Source organism: Marmota flaviventris, chromosome 8 (genome assembly GCF_047511675.1).
Source record: "Marmota flaviventris isolate mMarFla1 chromosome 8, mMarFla1.hap1, whole genome shotgun sequence".
NCBI lineage: Eukaryota > Metazoa > Chordata > Mammalia > Rodentia > Sciuridae > Marmota > Marmota flaviventris.
The window spans coordinates 473848-490210 of NC_092505.1; the positions used below are offsets into that span (position 1 = coordinate 473848).

At 45.7% G+C, this 16363-nt stretch overlaps 2 protein-coding genes across 4 annotated transcripts in view; one reads left to right on the forward strand and one right to left on the reverse strand.

Moving 5' to 3' along the window:
• Positions 1-45: 45 nt before the first annotated feature.
• Ybey (ybeY metalloendoribonuclease) lies at positions 46-7391 on the reverse strand. 2 transcript variants are annotated; one of them, XM_027922237.3, is made up of 5 exons: positions 7147-7390; positions 6794-7043; positions 4809-4937; positions 2631-2699; positions 46-1398 (listed from the first exon to the last, which is right to left on the reverse strand). In XM_027922237.3, exons 2-5 carry the CDS (start codon positions 7001-7003, stop codon positions 1312-1314), a joined length of 495 nt encoding a protein of 164 aa, XP_027778038.1. In that variant the 5' UTR covers positions 7004-7043; positions 7147-7390; the 3' UTR covers positions 46-1311. The 2 variants fall into 2 exon arrangements, with proteins under 2 accessions (XP_027778038.1, XP_027778037.1); XM_027922236.2 differs by lacking the exon at positions 2631-2699 and having other exon boundaries at positions 7147-7391.
• Positions 7335-16363, forward strand: part of Mcm3ap (minichromosome maintenance complex component 3 associated protein) — a 45110-nt gene continuing 36081 nt past the window's right edge. The window contains exons 1-5 of one of the 2 annotated variants that reach the window (XM_027922232.3): positions 7335-7939; positions 8246-9534; positions 9737-9957; positions 13763-13841; positions 14096-14237. In XM_027922232.3, the coding sequence (XP_027778033.2) occupies positions 8331-9534; positions 9737-9957; positions 13763-13841; positions 14096-14237 (1646 nt within the window). In that variant the 5' untranslated portion in view covers positions 7335-7939; positions 8246-8330. The remainder of the gene's footprint in view (positions 7940-8245; positions 9535-9736; positions 9958-13762; positions 13842-14095; positions 14238-16363) is intronic. The other variant, XM_027922231.3, reaches the window with a different exon arrangement.

Below are 16363 nucleotides of genomic sequence, written 5' to 3' on the forward strand. Positions count from 1 at the left end.
ACGTTAGACACTGGATGCCACAGCAATCACATGCATGCTCAGAAGTCACTTGGCAAGGCAAAGTTTACTTCTGCAGAAAGGTGTGCTACCAAAGAGAATCTGACAGCAAGCACCCCTGGGTGGGCAGTCGGCCTGCTTTTATCTCTAATGCAGCACTGCCTTGGCTCTGATAGGAGCAGCTCAGGGTTACAATCTTCATGATTAGGTAGCTTTAAAATTGAGTGGGAAAAGTGAAGGGCTATAGTTGAAATGGCCACAGTTGGATCTTACATCCCCATTAAGACTAAATACTATATTCTGAAAATGGACCACTGAACTTTCTCACAGAAAGGCACTCCGTGCTTCTGGATCATTTAATGGGAGACACAAGGATTAGGATCATAGTATCACCAGGTTTCATGGTTCAAAGCCTTCAAGAGGCTACATGTTACCGCCATGAGATCCATAGTCCCACCTAGCCTATTGAGCCATTTGGCAGAGTAGGAACCTGGGAGGGGCCAGGTTCAAAAACCCTGCCTTTGCAAGCTCTGCAACTCCAGGCTTATTTCAATTTTCAGAGGATAAACAGGAAATACCAACCAAGGGAGATTTCCTGCAGAAGGACGTTGGTGCTTCATCTCCTGGAGGGAACAGAGCAGGCACTGGGCAGGTGTGGTGGTGGGGAGCCATAGCCCACCAGCTTCCTCTCCTCCACCCTTGCATGCCATGTGGTCCTAGGCAGCTGAGGTCTTGGGGGAGATAAGAGGGAGGAGCCTCTGTGTCGCTGGCATCCATTCAGGTCAAGTATGGTGCACCTATTGCTGGCAGGCCACCCTTGTCCTAGTCACTCTTCTCAGGGGTAGCAAGGCTCAGGCACAGAGAACCTGGGGGTGAGACTCCAGCACTCTCCAGCATGTGCATCTGCAGGACCTGTCCCTAGGAAGGAGGAAGCATGGTGCTCTGGGCGGTGGTGTGCACTCCCAGGCAGGCTGCAGGGGTAGACAAAGCTTCTCACCAAAGCTCTTCAGTTCTTCAGGGAGGAAGACTGGCAGACCCTAAAGAAGCATATGGGGTTCACCATTCCCTCCCTCCACTGTAAAGGCTTACAACTATTCTGCTTAGTAAGAAAACAATCTGCTGTGTCCTAAACAAAGGGACAGATACTTCTCTGGTAGTTCAAGAAACCAAGTTCCACTCCTAGAATTTAGCCTCAGCATGGGCTGGCGCCTCTGTGGCCCCCAGCACAGCACGACGAGTACAGCGGCAGTCTGGAGCTCCTTGGTTCTAGGTACACCCCTCCAACAAGTCCTGGAACCTGGAGCCTCCGCTGCATCAGAAGAGGCCCCTGCTCAGGGGCTGGAGCCTTGCTCCTGTTCGACGCCTCAACTCCTCCAGCACTTGCTCCTCCTGGCGGTACATCTGGAAGACAGAAACCCTGGCTAGCTGGCCAGCCTCCAGGACCCTCACACCACCTCCCTGACTCTGCCCAGGGGTCACCTTCTGGGGAAGCCCCTCCCTGCAGCCCTTGGTGGGCAAAGACCTAGCAGGCCAGGCCTCACAGCTCCCTCACAGGCCCAAGGGCAGCACCGAGTTCTGTGCTCCTGACTGCAGAACTTGCCAGCAAAGCTAAAGAGCAGCCCTAGAGCAGGGAATATGAAAGGGGTGGGACAAGGGAGGGAAGGAGTGGGCGCACGAGGGGTGGTGAGAGGCACTAGAGGGCCAGGGCAAGGTCTGGTGGTGGCAATGGGGTGGCAGCAGGGAATGTGTGGGAGGCTGGGGGAGGAGCCAGGGTGGACCTAGCCAGCGGATGCTAGGCAAGGGCTCAACCACTGAGCTATACCCCTGCCCAGGGGGACTTCTTATCTTATTTTTTTTCATATATTTTTTAGTTGTAGATGGACACAATGCCTTTTAATTATTTATTTTATGTGGTGCTGAGGATCAGACCCAGGGCCTCACAGGTGCTAGGCAACCTCTCTACCACTAAACCACAACCTCAGCCCAGCTTTTATCTTAACTGGAAAATGTTTTTCAAGTCTTTGATGGTCTGGAGATATAGCTCAGTTGGTAGAGTGCTTGCCTCAAGTCTTTGAAAGGAGACTCTTTGCTTACAAACTTAACCTGAGTCAACTGGTGCTCAGAGCAGCACGGAGCTTCATAAATGCGGAGCCCAAACCATGCCCTCAGAGGAAAAAAGCTGTCACTTCACTTTACAGAAGGGCCTCAATCCCTACTAAATGATCTCTAAATGATAAGCTTTCCAGGCGCAGCAGTTACTGGTGCTGAGGTGCATTTAATTTTCAAAAGTTTTTTTTTTAAATTCTAATACTGCTAGAAGCATCTGCCCAATTTTTTTATTTTTTTAATAAAGCGCAGTCAAGAGCTGGGTGTGGTGGCATGTGCCTGTAATCCCAGTGGCTCTGTCGGGAGGCTCAAACAGGAGGCTCCTGAAAAGCCAGCCTCAGCAATGACAGGCCCTAGGCAACTCAGTAAAAAAATACAAAATAGGGCTGAGGATGTGACTCAGTGGTCAAGTGCCCCTGAATTCAATCCCCAGAACCAAAAAAAAAAAAAGCAGAGTGGGCTGCCTGAGACCATTGGGTACGTGGGTGCATGGGAGTAGCAAGGCCTGGGCCTCTGCCATCTCCTACCTCCTGCCACTCCTCCTCCGAGCTGTGTGTGAAGCCTAGAAGGTGACAGAGTCCATGGGTGGCTGTGACCTGTTGGAATAATTAAAAAGCCACTCAGGGAAGGATCCAGTGGGAAACTGCTCCTTCAGGATCACCCCAGCTTCATAGACTGCCCTTGGTAAGACCAAGCTGTCCTGTGCCATGAATGTAGGTGGCAGCTCTGAGCAGGAATTGAAGTACCCAGCCCAAGTTCCCTCCTGTTTTTGGTTTGTTTTGTGGAGGCTGAACTCTACCACTGAGTTTACATTCTTATTATTTATTTTGAGACAGGTCTTGCTAGGTTGCTTGCCTCCAACTGGCCATCCTCCTGCCTTAGCCTCTAGAGTAGCTGAGATTACAAGCATGTGCCACCATGCCCAGCTCTCTCCTATTTTGAATGGGAACAACCCACCAAATTCATACTAGAAATATGAGTGCTACTGGGAGCTAGGCACAGGGCTGGGGAGGGGCAATCAGGACTCAACTATTCACTTTTGGGAGCAGCAGCATTGATGATGGGACAGGATTAGAGTTTAGCAGCCTGGCTCTGTGGTATCATCTGCAGCTTGGGAGGCTGAGACAGAATGTCATTTGAAACCATGAGTTTGACACCAGCCTGGGCAACATAGTGAGCCAGACCTCAGTTTTAAAAAATAAGTAAACTGGGCATGATGGCCCATGCTTGTAATCCCAGTAATTAGGGAGGCTGAAGCAGGAGAATCCCAAGTTCAAGGCCAGTCTGGGTAACTTAGTGAAACCCTGTCTCAAGAGAAAAAATAAAAAGGGCTGGTGGTTTAGCTCAGAAAAAATAGAGCACCCATGGGTTTAATCTCCAGTACTGACAGAAGGGGAAGTAAGTGAATAAGTGAATAAAGAGTTACGGGACAGAAGGAGAGTTATGAGAAAGACGAGTGGGTGGGCGTGGCCTGGCTGACCACCCTGAACTGAGGGCACAGCTTGCATCCCTGGCTCAAACCCGGATGAGAAGCCCTCTGATTGGGGCACACAAGAGTAAAACATAGGTCAGGGGCCTGGAGAAGACCCAAATTTTACTGATTTCTGTGTGCAGAGTTTTGGTGTGATAGCAGGGCAGGGGTTGGGGGTCAGATGTGGGTAGGTCTGGAGAGGGCATCTGGGGCAGAGTGAGGAGATAGGCTTCTGACATGAGACAAAGCCCGGAGCAGGGAAGGGGAAGAGGGAAGATTGTGGCAGGTTAGGAACCCTCTTCTGAGCAGGTGGCAGCATGTGAACCTGGCTGCAACTTGTCTGAGGTCCCACAGGATGGGCTTAGGGATCTGGGGAGGCCAGAGGCTAGCTGGTGTGAAGATCATGACTCCCTCTGGGGTGGGGATGGAGGGAGAGGGTTTAGTCAAAGTGAGATGTCTTGAGGCTGGTGACATGGAGGTAGGAGGGGAGGGCTGAAGGAGGGTGCTGTTGGGACTCAGTCCCTAGCAGAGCTGGCCTAGCCTATGCCTATGAGAACTGGGGTCCTAGGAGTAGTAGACTGGCACTCACTGGGGGGAAATAGGGTACCCCTCAGGGACGGCTCTGGAGGTGTGGGGTGGGAGACTGGAAGGAGAGGTCCAGGGCCACTGCCTTGGAGGGGCATCGCTGCTGGCCACAAAGTACCGAAGCCTGCATTGGGCCACTTGATGTCACTTTCAGGAAGACAGTGTGCAACCTCCTCCCTGGCACACTGCATCCAGACAGAGTATTCAGGGTCCAGGCTACACCCTTCACAGTGGGCTTCCTGGGAAGTTCTGCTTTCAGTCACTCAGAGGCCCTAGTATGCCCCCCAAATAGCTCAGGTTGTATCTGTTCTGCCAAAGGGAAGCATCTCAGCTCAATCTGTAAGCACATTAAATATGACTCCAGGCACACTCACTTTTCAGAACCCTCTTCTTTGTTTTGTGTCAAACTGAGGGGAGACAAATCTGGAGGGTCCTGTTTGGGGAATCCTAATAGAAAGCTGATGCTGCAGGCTAGGTTAGCAAAAGGCAGCCTGTTCTCTCTGGATGAAAGCTGAGAAGGCTCCTGGGTGCTCGTCTCTCTCCATGTGTAGGTTCTCCCACAGCGACCATTTGTGCCCACAGACAATAGTGGGAGCAGAAGTCTCCTCAACCCCTCCCCATGCTCCATGAGGTCAGCATCCCCACTTACAGTCAGCGTGTCGTAGTAATCCTCGTTTTCTTTGCACTGCTGAAAGATATACTCCACTCCTAGGAAGATGTCTCCCAGATTACAGTCATCCAGACAACCAGGTTGGGGAAGTTCACCTGCTTTCAGATTCTAAAAAATGAGGGAACAGAGGTAAGGTTACTGCCTTGGGGACAGAAATCTGACCAGGAGAGCCCAGCTCAGAGTCTGAGGTGTAGGATACTGGACTCCACGACCACATGAAGCTCAAGTTGTATGCCTGAGGCCCAGCACCAGCAAGGGCCCAAGGGGGAAGACCGCACAGCCACTAAACAAGTGACCTTAAGTGCTTCCACCTTGACAACTGAGTTACTTCCCATTTCTTTCATTTCTTCTAACAGGGAGTCACACAGACACAGAACTTTGAGAGCTAAATCAGCAGCCCACTGACAGAATTTTATATTTCTATTCTTTCTACTTCCCATTTTTTCCTAAACAGTCTTTCACATTCTCCCACAGAAAGACTGAAGACCAGCTGAGGACTGTTCCCACTAACCCAGTCGTCTATGCCTGGATATTTAGGATGCTTCCATTTTTTTTCCCTACTAAGGAAAACAGTACTTAATATTATACAGTTAACACTGTATTTTCTTCCTTCTTTGAATTTGTTTCCTCAGGTGTGACATTAGTGGATTAGAGTATATAGGTATTTTTTAAAATATTTTTTTTAGTTGTTGATAGACCTTTATTTTATTTATGTATTTATATGTGGTGCTGAGAATCGAACAGAACCCAGCCCCTCACACATGCCAGGCAAGTGTGCTACCCTGAGCTGCAGCCCCAGCCCTGGTATGTTTTTTAAAAAACATTTTTTAGTTGTAGGTGGACACCACACACACATATATATATATATATATATATATATACACATATATACATATATATACATACATATACATATATACACACACACACACACACACACATATATATATTTGTTTATTTATTTTTATGTGGTGCTGAGGATTGAACCCAGTGCTTCACACATGCTAGGCAAATGCTCTACCTCTTAGCCACAACCCCAGTCCCCTATATGTATGTTTCAAAGGCTCTGGAAGCACTATATGTTGACAAATTGTTTTTCAAAAGCGTTACTCCAATTTACACTGTTAGTAACAATGAGTGAAGCCTTGTATTCACATAATATAGTTACCTGTAGCTACTACATTGTATCTGTTGAAAATATAAGTCCTAGTTTCTTTTATTTTCACTCTTTATGTATGGCACTGGGGACTGAAACCAGGGTCACTCTATCATTGAATTATATCCCCAACCTTTTCTAATTGTTTTCTTTTGAGACAGGGTCTCCTTGTGTTGTGGAGGTTGGCCTGGAATTTGTGAACCTCCTGCCTTAGCCTCCTGTGATGAAGGATCACAGGTGTGTATCACTGTGAGTGGTTCAGTGTTATTTTCCAGTTTTTGGATCCAAACATATTTAGTTACACTAAAAAAACTGCAGAAGCACTTTACTTCTTTAATTTGCTGATTGCACTACAGGTGAGATGGTGGAGTCTAGTCACCTGGGCTCAATGGGGGCCAGTAAGACTGTTGTCTTCACTTTTGTGTATTTTTGAAATTTTTCAAAATTAAAATTAATAACCTTGCTGGGTGCAGTGGTGCAGGCCTGTAATCCCAGCTGCCCGGGAGGCTGAGACAGGACCAGCCTCAGCTGGGATGTGGCTCCAATCCCCAGTACCAAAAAAAAAAAAAAAAAAAAAAATTAAGAACCTTGTCTGGGGCTGGGGCTGTAGCTCAGTGGTAGAGTGCTTGCCTTGCCTACATGAGGCCCTGGGTTCCATCGCAGCACCACATTAAAAAAACAAAACAACAACAACAAAAAAACGAATAAATAAATAAAAATGAAGATATTTTTAAAAAACCTTGTGATGCAACTAACACAGGCAATGGATTCTGTAAGGTTAGACAAGAGGAGGAACATATTTTCTTACCTCATGAAATGGAAAAGAAAGCACATCGGTTGGGACGTCTTTCTTTCTGTAGATCCTATTAATGTGCTGAATGTTCTTGTTGTCAACACAGATGATTCCCAGGTCAAACTTCTGTACTCCCAAAATATTCCTCACAACCTCCATCTTCCTGCGAAGCGGCACCCTCCTAAAGGGGATCACTCGCTGCAGATTTCTGATCACCAAGGTCATGGCAGGAAAAGTCTGACCGCTGAAGCCGTTCCGGTGGAACCTGTGGTCACGGGTTAAAAGACGACCCTCAGCCCGGGAACCGACAGCACGCACTCAGACCATCCTCCCTGGCCGAACGGCTTAACAATCTGGAGGGAATTTACCTTCGCCCTGGGAAGTACGAAACCGAGGGACAGGGCGGCGCGGGGAGAAGCGGGCGTGGACCCGGCGGGCGGGGAAGGGGCGGTGAGCGCCGGTGCTCCCGGGGCGCCCGGCGCGGCGGACCGACGCCCGGCAACGCACTGCTCCGCGCCGGAAGTGGGGTCCGGCGTCCTGACCGGAGCCGGGAGCGGCAGCCCGGGGCTGCGCACAGGAGCCGGGACCAGCGGGCTCGCGCAGTGGGCGGGCCGCTCGCCGGAAACCCGCCGGAAGCCCGCAGAGCGGAACCTGAATGCGGCGGCCTGGACGGACCCGCGCTAAGCGGACCGGAAGTTGGTCCGTTTCGTTTTCTGCCCTCTGCCCCCAGCTGAGCGCCGCTCCCACGGCCGAGGCCGGTGCGTGCGCTGGGGTACGCCGGGACCCAGAGCGGCGAGCGGAGGAGGACCGAGAGCCGAGCGGGGCGCAGAGCGCGTCCAGTGGCGGGCTGTGAGCGCCGGCCCTGCCAGCTCCCTTGGGCGCCCGGCGTCTCTACGGCGCGCGGCCAGCCGAGCCTGCAGCGCGGCCTGCTGGGGTCCCCGCCGGCGCCTCCGTCGCAGGCCGCTCGGCGCCCGGGCGGCTGCCAGCGCAGAAGGAAACGTACTTCTAGGCCTGGGAAAAGTTTTCCGTGCTCCAGTTGCTCTGAGGAAAATTGAATGGGAGGAAGCGCTGAAACAGTAACGTTTTCACAGTGTTACTTTGTGACTCTCTGGCCTCGGAGGTTGGAAGACTCTGGCGAGTTCCCCTTTAAAGTAGAAAGGTGTAAGTAACGACATTCATTCTTTTTACCAAATGACTTTTCACCAATTTATCAGCTCAGTAAAATAGATTTTTATTTTAATCTTAAAGGATCAGGATTTAAACTTAGGTAACATAGTACTTTATTTGTACCACCCTGTGCCCCTGCTCACCAACAAAAAGAATCTATGGGCTCTCAGTAGAAAATACGATTGTTTAGTCCTCTGCATTGCCTGCCTTTTCATTAATTATCCTTAGAGTGTGACGGGTGACTCAAGACCCAGTCTTCTTGCAGGAGGTGCTGTGATGATCTGAATTTATGTCTTTCAGCTTATCCTGGTGCAACAGACTGTTTGAGGAAGCGGAATAATTTTGTACACTTAGTATTTATTGTCTTCTAATAATTGAATCAAAGATGAACCCAACCAACCCTTTTGGTGGGCAGCAGCCTAGTACTTTTGCAGCATCTTCTAGTAGTTCAGTGGGAACATTTCAGGCCAAACCCCCATTTCGGTTTGGTCAGCCTTCTCTTTTTGGGCAAAGCAATACATTATCTGGGAAGAACACAGGATTCTCACAGGTACCTGGCTTTGTGGCACCTTCCTCTTCAGTGCAAACGTTTGGACTCACCCAAACCTCAAGTTCTGGACTCTTTTCTGGACTTGAACACACTCCCTTTGTAGCTGTCTCTGGGCCTTCAAGTTCATCTGTGTCTGGAAATGCAGGATTTAGTTTCAAATCACCCACTAGCCTTGGGGTTTTCCCAAGTACTTCTACTTTTGGATCAGAACCTGGAGAAATAGCAAGCTGTGGTTTTGGGAAAACCGAATTCAGCTTTAAACCTCTGGAAAATGCAGTGTTCAGACCAATACTGGGGACTGAGTCCGAACCAGAGAGAACCCAGAGCCAAATTACTTCTGGGTTTTTCACATTTTCCCACCCAATTAGTAGTGGACCTGGAGGCTTGGCTTCTTTTTCCTTTCCTCAGGTGACAAGTAGTTCAGCTACCAATTCAAATTTTACCTTTTCAAAACCAGTTAGTAGTAGTAATTCATCATCTGCTTTTACCCCTGCTTTGTCAAACCAAAATGTAGAGGAGGAGAAGAGAGAACCTAAATCAATTTTTGGAAGTTCTAATAGTAGCTTCAGTAGCTTCCCCATATCATCTTCTGGGTCTTTGGGGGAACCATTCCCTGTAAACAAAACGGGTATCCGACCAGGGTGTGAAGAAGCTGTTTCCCAGGTGGAGCCACTTCCCAGCCTCATGAAAGGACTGAAAAGGAAAGAGGACCAGGATCGTTCCCCTAGGAGGCATGGCCACGAGGCAGAAGACTCAGACCCTTTGTCAAGGGGTGACCATCCTCCAGATAAACGGCCTGTGCGCCTGAATCGACCTCGAGGAGGCACTTTGTTCGGTCGGACAATACAGGATGTCTTCAAAAGCAATAAAGAAGTATGTCGTCTGGGCAACAAAGAATCTAGAAAGGAAGTTGGCTTTGTGGAGTCCGGGGAAAGTGACCACATGGCTATCCCAGGAGGGAGTCAGTCTGTCCTGGCACCCTCCCGGCTTCCAGGTGTGAATAAAGAGGAAGAAACTGAAGGTAGAGATAAAAAAGAAGGTGAGTTCTTAAAATGTACAATGCAGAGTAAATCTTGCTGGCAGGCTCTCCGTGAGTTTCCTGGGTATTCGCTTGTTTTTTCTGTTAGTTCTCTATAAGTAGAACTTAAGGGATCCTTGGAGCAGGCCTTACATCCATGAACTTTTTCTTGTTTGAAGATGTTGCATTTGATGGTTTATGTTTCCACTGTCCTAACCTCTAGATTCTCTAAGGGGAACTATGCGTCAGAGTAAAAGAAGCGAGAGCACAGACAGTCTTGGGGGCTTGTCTCCCGCTGAAGTCACAGCAATCCAGTGCAAGAACATCCCTGACTATCTCAATGACAGAACTATTCTGGAGAACCACTTTAGCAAAATTGCTAAAGTACAGCGCATCTTTACCAGGCGCAGCAAGAAGCTTGCAGTAGTGCATTTTTTTGATCATGTGAGTACTTCTGACTTGCCATTCACTACTGCAGATTTGACTTTTGTTGCCTTTGAACTGCTTAAAAGTGACGCATTCTTCAGTTTTTTGCTTTCTAGAACATAGAGAAAGCACTCAAATTTTATCTCACTCTTGTCCTGGAGAGCCTTGGATTGTTTATTTCATAACCTGGAATCTTGAAAGGCTTGAGGTGCCAGTGCTCTAGGAAAGCTCTGAGTGTTGCAACAGTCTAGCCCTCTGAAAGGCTTGGGAGTGGCTCTGTAACCACACAGCACTTTTTCAAACTTGAGTTTTCTGGTTTTGTTTTTCTTTAATTGATCATAGTACATGAACACCATAAATATTCTAATAATACAAAGAAAATGTGAAATCTCTTGTAATCCTGTCCTCCAGAAACAACTGGTGGGTTTGCACCAACTCTCAACATTTTTGTAATCCATGGGTTGAAGGTTACATGCGCAGATGCATTGCTCATGTTATGCAGCTTTATATGTTTATTATTTTTTCTAAATATTCTTATGGAAAAAATAATGTTCTTAAGTTTTTTGTTTTTTTTTTTGGTGGGGAGAGAGTACTGGGGATCAAACCCGGGGGCACTTTACCACTGAGCTACATCCTTAGCCCTTTTTTTATTTTCATTTTGAGACAGGGTCTTGCTAAGTTGCTGAGGATCTTGAGAAGTTGCTGAGACTGGCCTCAAACTTGTGATCCTCCTGCTTTAGCCTCCCAGGTTGCTGGGATTAAAAGTGTATGCCCCATGCCTGACTTTATAAGAATTTATAAAGAAGAAAGCATGTTTTCATAGCTTTTAATTTTATTTACTTTATATATATGTTTATATATGTATTTTAACAATTTTTTTAGTTGTAGATGGACACAACACCTTTATTTTGTTTATTTACTTTTATGTGGTGCGGAGGACCAGATTCAGTGCGTCACACATGGTAGGCACCATTGAGCTATAACCCCAGCCCCTATATATTTATTTTTAATTAGTTAATTGTTTTGGTACCTGGGATTGAACCCAGGGGTGCTTAACCACTGAGCCATTCCCCAATCCTTTTTATTTTTTGAGACAGGGTTTTGCTAAATTGTTTAGGGTCTCACTAAGTTGCTGAGGCTGGCTTTAAACTTGTGATTCTCCTACCACAGCCTCCTGAGCTGCCTGGATTACAAGTGTATGTGCCTAGCTCTGTATTTGTTTATTTTAAGAGGTAGGGTTTTGCTGTGGCCACACCGGCCTTGAACTCCTGAGTTCAAGAGAGAGATACTTTTACCTCAGTTTCCCAAATAGTTGGGACTACAGGTATGCAACATTGGGCCCTTCTAATCTTTAGTATTTCCCCAAATCAATAACCAGTCTCTATTTCTCCCTCCTCTCTTTTGTTTTGGTCGGGGGAGTACTGGGGACCAAACCCAGAGATGCTTAACCACTCAGCTACATCCTTAGCCTTTTTTTAATTTTTTTTTTTTTAATTTTAATTTTTTTTTTAAGAGAGAGAGAGAGAATTTTAATATTTTTTAGTTTTCGGCAGACACAACATCTTTGTTTGTATGTGGTGCTGAGGATCGAACCCGGGCCGCATGCATGCCAGGCGAGCGCGCTACCGCCTGAGCCACATCCCCAGCCCCTTAGCCCTTTTTTAAAATTTTCTTTTTTAAAATATTTTTTTAGTTGTAGTTGGACACAATATCTTTATTTTATTTATTGTTATGTGGTGCTGAGGATCGAACTCAGCGCCTCGCTCATGCTAGGCCAGTGCTCTACCGCTGAGCCACAATCCCAGCCCCTTTAATGTTCATTTTGAGACAGGGTCTTGCTAAGTTGCTGAGGATCTTGAGAATTTGCTGAAACTGGCCTCAAACTTGTGATCCTCCTGCCTTAGCCTCCCAGGTTGCTGGGATTAAAAGTGTATGCCCCATGCCTGACTTTATAAGAATTTATAAAGAAGAAAGCATGTTTTCATAACTTTTAATTTTATTTACTTGTTTGTATATATATAAAATGGGATTCTATGGTGCATGGCATTTTATCCTGTTTATTTGCTTACTTAGTTTTTGTCCTTTGTTTAAATTCCTAAGAGTGTAATTAAAAAAAAAAAATTTTTTTTGTAGTTGTAGATAGTCAGCATGCCTTTATTTTATTTACTTATTTTTTTATGTGGTGCTGAGGATTGAATCCAGTGCTTCACATGTGCTAGGCCAGTGCTCTGCCACTGAGCTACAGCCCTAGCCCCTGTGTAATTTTCATGCGAAAATATTCACAGTTTTAGGGGTTTTGCTATTTATTTTATTATTAAAATAATTCAGTATTATTAATTATGTTCACAGTGATGTGCAACCAGACAACTATTTCCAGAATTTTTTCATTATTGTAAACAGAAACTGTAACCATTAAGCAGTAAGTCCCCATACTGTTCCTGGTAACCTGGTAACCTCTAGGCTAATTTCTATCACTAAGAATTCACCTACTAGATATTTCATGTATGTGGAGTCATACAGTATTTGTCTTTTTGTGTGATTTATGTCAGTTAGCATTCATTGTAGCATGTATCAGAATTTGACTCCTTTTATGGGTGAATAGGATGGACCACCTTTGTTAATAAAATACTCTGTTGATGAACGTTTTGGCTTGCTTCCACCTTTTGGCTATTGTGGATAATACTGCTCTGAGTATTGTTATGTAAGTATAGGTTTGAGTCCTTGATTTCATTTTTTTGGGGTGTACACCTTGGGAGTAGACTTGCTGGATCACTTGGTAATCCTTATTTTAAAAAGTTCTGGGCTGGGGTTGTGGCTCAGTGGTAAAGTGCTTGCCTGGCATGTGTGAGGAGGTACTGGTAAGAATTGTGTCCATCTAAACCTAAAAAATATTTTAAAACAAATTATGTTTTGCCTGTGTAATAAACATTAAGGTTTTTATTACATGATGTTTTTATTACATAATGGAAATAAAAATACATTGCCATTTTAATAATTTTATTGATATGGATGAAGCTGATTTCCCATGCACCCCCGCATGCCTCCCATGTCTGCTGTTACTCAAGACTGACCTCTTACCTAATGTGGTGCATATTTTTCTAGACATTGTATACGTATACAATGTGTAGTTAGTTTTGTGTGTGTGTTTTTGTTTTTGTTTTTGTTTTTTTTGGTATCAGGGATTGAACCCAGGAGCACTTTACTGCTGAGCTACATCCCTAGCCCTTTTTATATTTTATTTAGAGACAGGGTCTTGCAAAGTTGCTTAGGGCCTTGCTAAATTGCTGATTGGCTTTGAACTCTCGATCTTCCTGCCTCAGCCTCCCAAATCACTGGGATTACAGGTGTGTGTGTGTTTTGTGATAAATGGTATCACATTTCAAATATTTTTTTAGTTGTAGTTGGACACAGTATCTTTATTTTATTTATTGTTGTGTGGTGCTGAGGATCGAACTCAGCGCCTCGCTGAGTTCATCATCTTGTAGTTGATATTCCTTTTGTGCTTGAGTGTGACTTGGCAATCTTTTTGTTTCTGTGTATGAAACCAGCTGGTGAGATTCACCATACCAAATGCTGAGGCCAAGTTCATGTGTTATTTCAAATAGGAGAAGTTCACATACATGCCTGTGTGATAGGTAAGGGACATGAGGGCTATGGCAGCCACAGCTGGAGACAGAAATGCAGGCAGAACATGTGGTAGGAGGAGGCACTGTTGGCTCCTTTTCATCTCTGAGTGATCTCATCATTCTGTACTGAAGTCTTAAGCCTAATGTTCTCTGGTCTCCTGCTGTCCTCGTAATTCTATTACTGGACGATTTTTCAGGCATCTGCAGCCCTGGCAAGGAAGAAGGGGAAAAGTTTACATAAGGATGTGGCTATCTTTTGGCACAAGAAGAAAATAAGTGAGTTTTCAGTTCTTCTTTTCATGGTCAGATGCTCTGTGCAAGTTCTTTGACCTGTGAATGTCAGTCCTTTCCCCATCACTGGTGGGGAGCCTGGCTCTGAGTGGATCCTCATGTCTCATAGTTGTTTTTTTGGGATATTTCCTAACCTCTTGTGACAATTATAAAAATATTGCTTTCTCAAAAAAGAGTCTAAGTCCAGTGTCAGGAGACCTGTGATGGCATAAACTCTGTTCTGACTTCTGTGTCCTCAGGTCCCAATAAGAAACCCTTTTCCCTGAAGGAGAAGAAACCTGGTGACAGTGAAGCCAGCCAGGGAACAGAGGATGCACCCTTTCAGCACTCCCCTCTTGGCAAGCCCATGGTGAGGCCTGCAGCTGGAGGCCTGAATAAAAGGTGGGTTGGTCTTTTCTGCTGATCACATTGAAGGACAGATGGGCTTAGTGTCATCTAATGACATCTGAGTAGTGGCTGAGGGACCAGGGGGATGGAAAAAAATGAGCTAGTTGCCAGGCTGGGGTTGTAGCTCAGTGTGAGTGCTCGCCTGGCATGTGTGAGGTACTGCGCTCAGTTCTCAGCACTGCATATAAATAAAAGAACAAAATAAAGGCCCATCAACAACTAAAAAATATATTTTTAAAAAAGAGCTAATTGCCAGCAGCTTCTGGGACTGGAAAACGGGGGTCCTTCTGAAGACCGTCCCCCGCCCCGCCAGCCCTACCAAGCAGTATGAGCAGTGAGGAGGCTCTGGGATAGCACGTCTTTGCAGGCTTGGGTCCCAGCTGAGACTGCAGAATGAGTTTTCTACATCTGGAACTTGCCATCTGCAGGGCTGATTCTGTCTCATCCTGTTCTCATAGACAAGGAGCTGAGAAGACCCTCTTTTGGGGCGGGCCTTATTTTCCATCTAGGCATTTTCTCTGGGAGAATCTCATCACAAAGCTGCTGTAATCTAGCCTGGTCTGGTCCTCTTAGCCCCAGCTATAGAGACCCTGTGGGTTATTTCCTACTCAGGAGGCTACTCACTTAGGGTGGCAGAGCTTCTGTCTGCACAAAAGGGTGCCTACCCCATGAGGCTCATGGAGTACAGTGCCCTGAGCTGGTCACCATCTCTATGCTTGTCATGTCCCATAAGGTTACCTGTAGTCCCCCCTGAAATGCTAATGCATCTCAGTAATTTTGCCCATTAAGACATCTGACTGTAATAATTGAATTCTTTTTTTTTTATATATATATCTATTTTGGTTTTAGTTGTAGTTGGACACAATACCTTTATTTTACTTATTTATTTATTTTTATGTGGTGCTGAGGATCAAATCCAGTGCCATGGACATGCTAGGTGAGCTCCCTACCACTGAGCCACAACCCTAGCCCCAATAATTGCATTCTTAATAAGGATTTGTTCAGCCTCTGTACAACTTCTTATAGGTTTCATTTATTGCACTAAAGTGGATGCTCGCTCCCTGGGCAGCTGTGAATTGGTGTGAGCGTGGTTGCTTTTTCATCACATGGCTGCCCTGTCTGTATGGGGAACTCTTTCCCAGGGGCCCCTCCTCTGGGTTTGTGTTCTGAGAGAGCTGGCTGGCTCCTGTCCTATTTACAACTGGGCCTGCTTTGACAAGTCTCTGCCTTAACCTTTCTTTTCTTTTGGCTAGTGCATTGTTTTCCTCATTTTATTTATGTATTTATTTATTCATTTTGTGGTACTAGGAATTGAACTTGGGGCCTCACTCATGCTAAGCAAGTGCTCTACCACTGAGCTAAGTCTCCAACCTTTTTTCTGTTCTTTTTTTCTTTTTTTTTTTGAGAAAGGGTCTCACTATATTGTCTAGGCTGTCCTTGAACTTGGGACCCTCTAGCTGGGATTATAGGTGTGTCCACCCGCTTTGCAGATTCACTTTCTTTTTTTTTGATATTTATTTTTTAGTTTTCGGCGGACACAACATCTTTTTTTTGTATGTGGTGCTGGGATTGAACCCGGGCTGCACTCATGCCAGGCGAGCCCGCTACCGCTTGAGCCACATCCCCAGCCCTGCAGATTCACTTTCCATTTCATGATTGCAGTTTAATTGCGGGCTTGATTTTGATTTTTCTTTTCTCACTCAACCAGTCTTACACTGTCTTTGGCATTCAAGTTTAGAAAATGTTGAAAAACAGCTAGAAAATGGGGAAGCTGAGACCCGTTCTGCTTAGTGTGTCCTTCAACAGAAATAAAGTTGGGTATTACAGCATGTAGGCAGAGTATTTCCTTATGGCATTAAAGGTGTGTTTTTTTCCAGAATGAATTTAATTGCTTTGAGATAGAAGTCCAGAAATATTTATCTTAACTGTTTAAATTAGTTCATTTCATCTTTTAAAAACATGAAATATTTCAAAAATTATTTAAAAACTAGTAAATAATTATATTACTTTTGTGCCTGTAACCAACTTTTTTTCCCCATTGAGATGAGCTCTTGCTACATTGCTCAGACTTGTCTCAAACTCCTGGGCTCAAGTGATTCTCCTGCCTGCCTTCCAAGTAG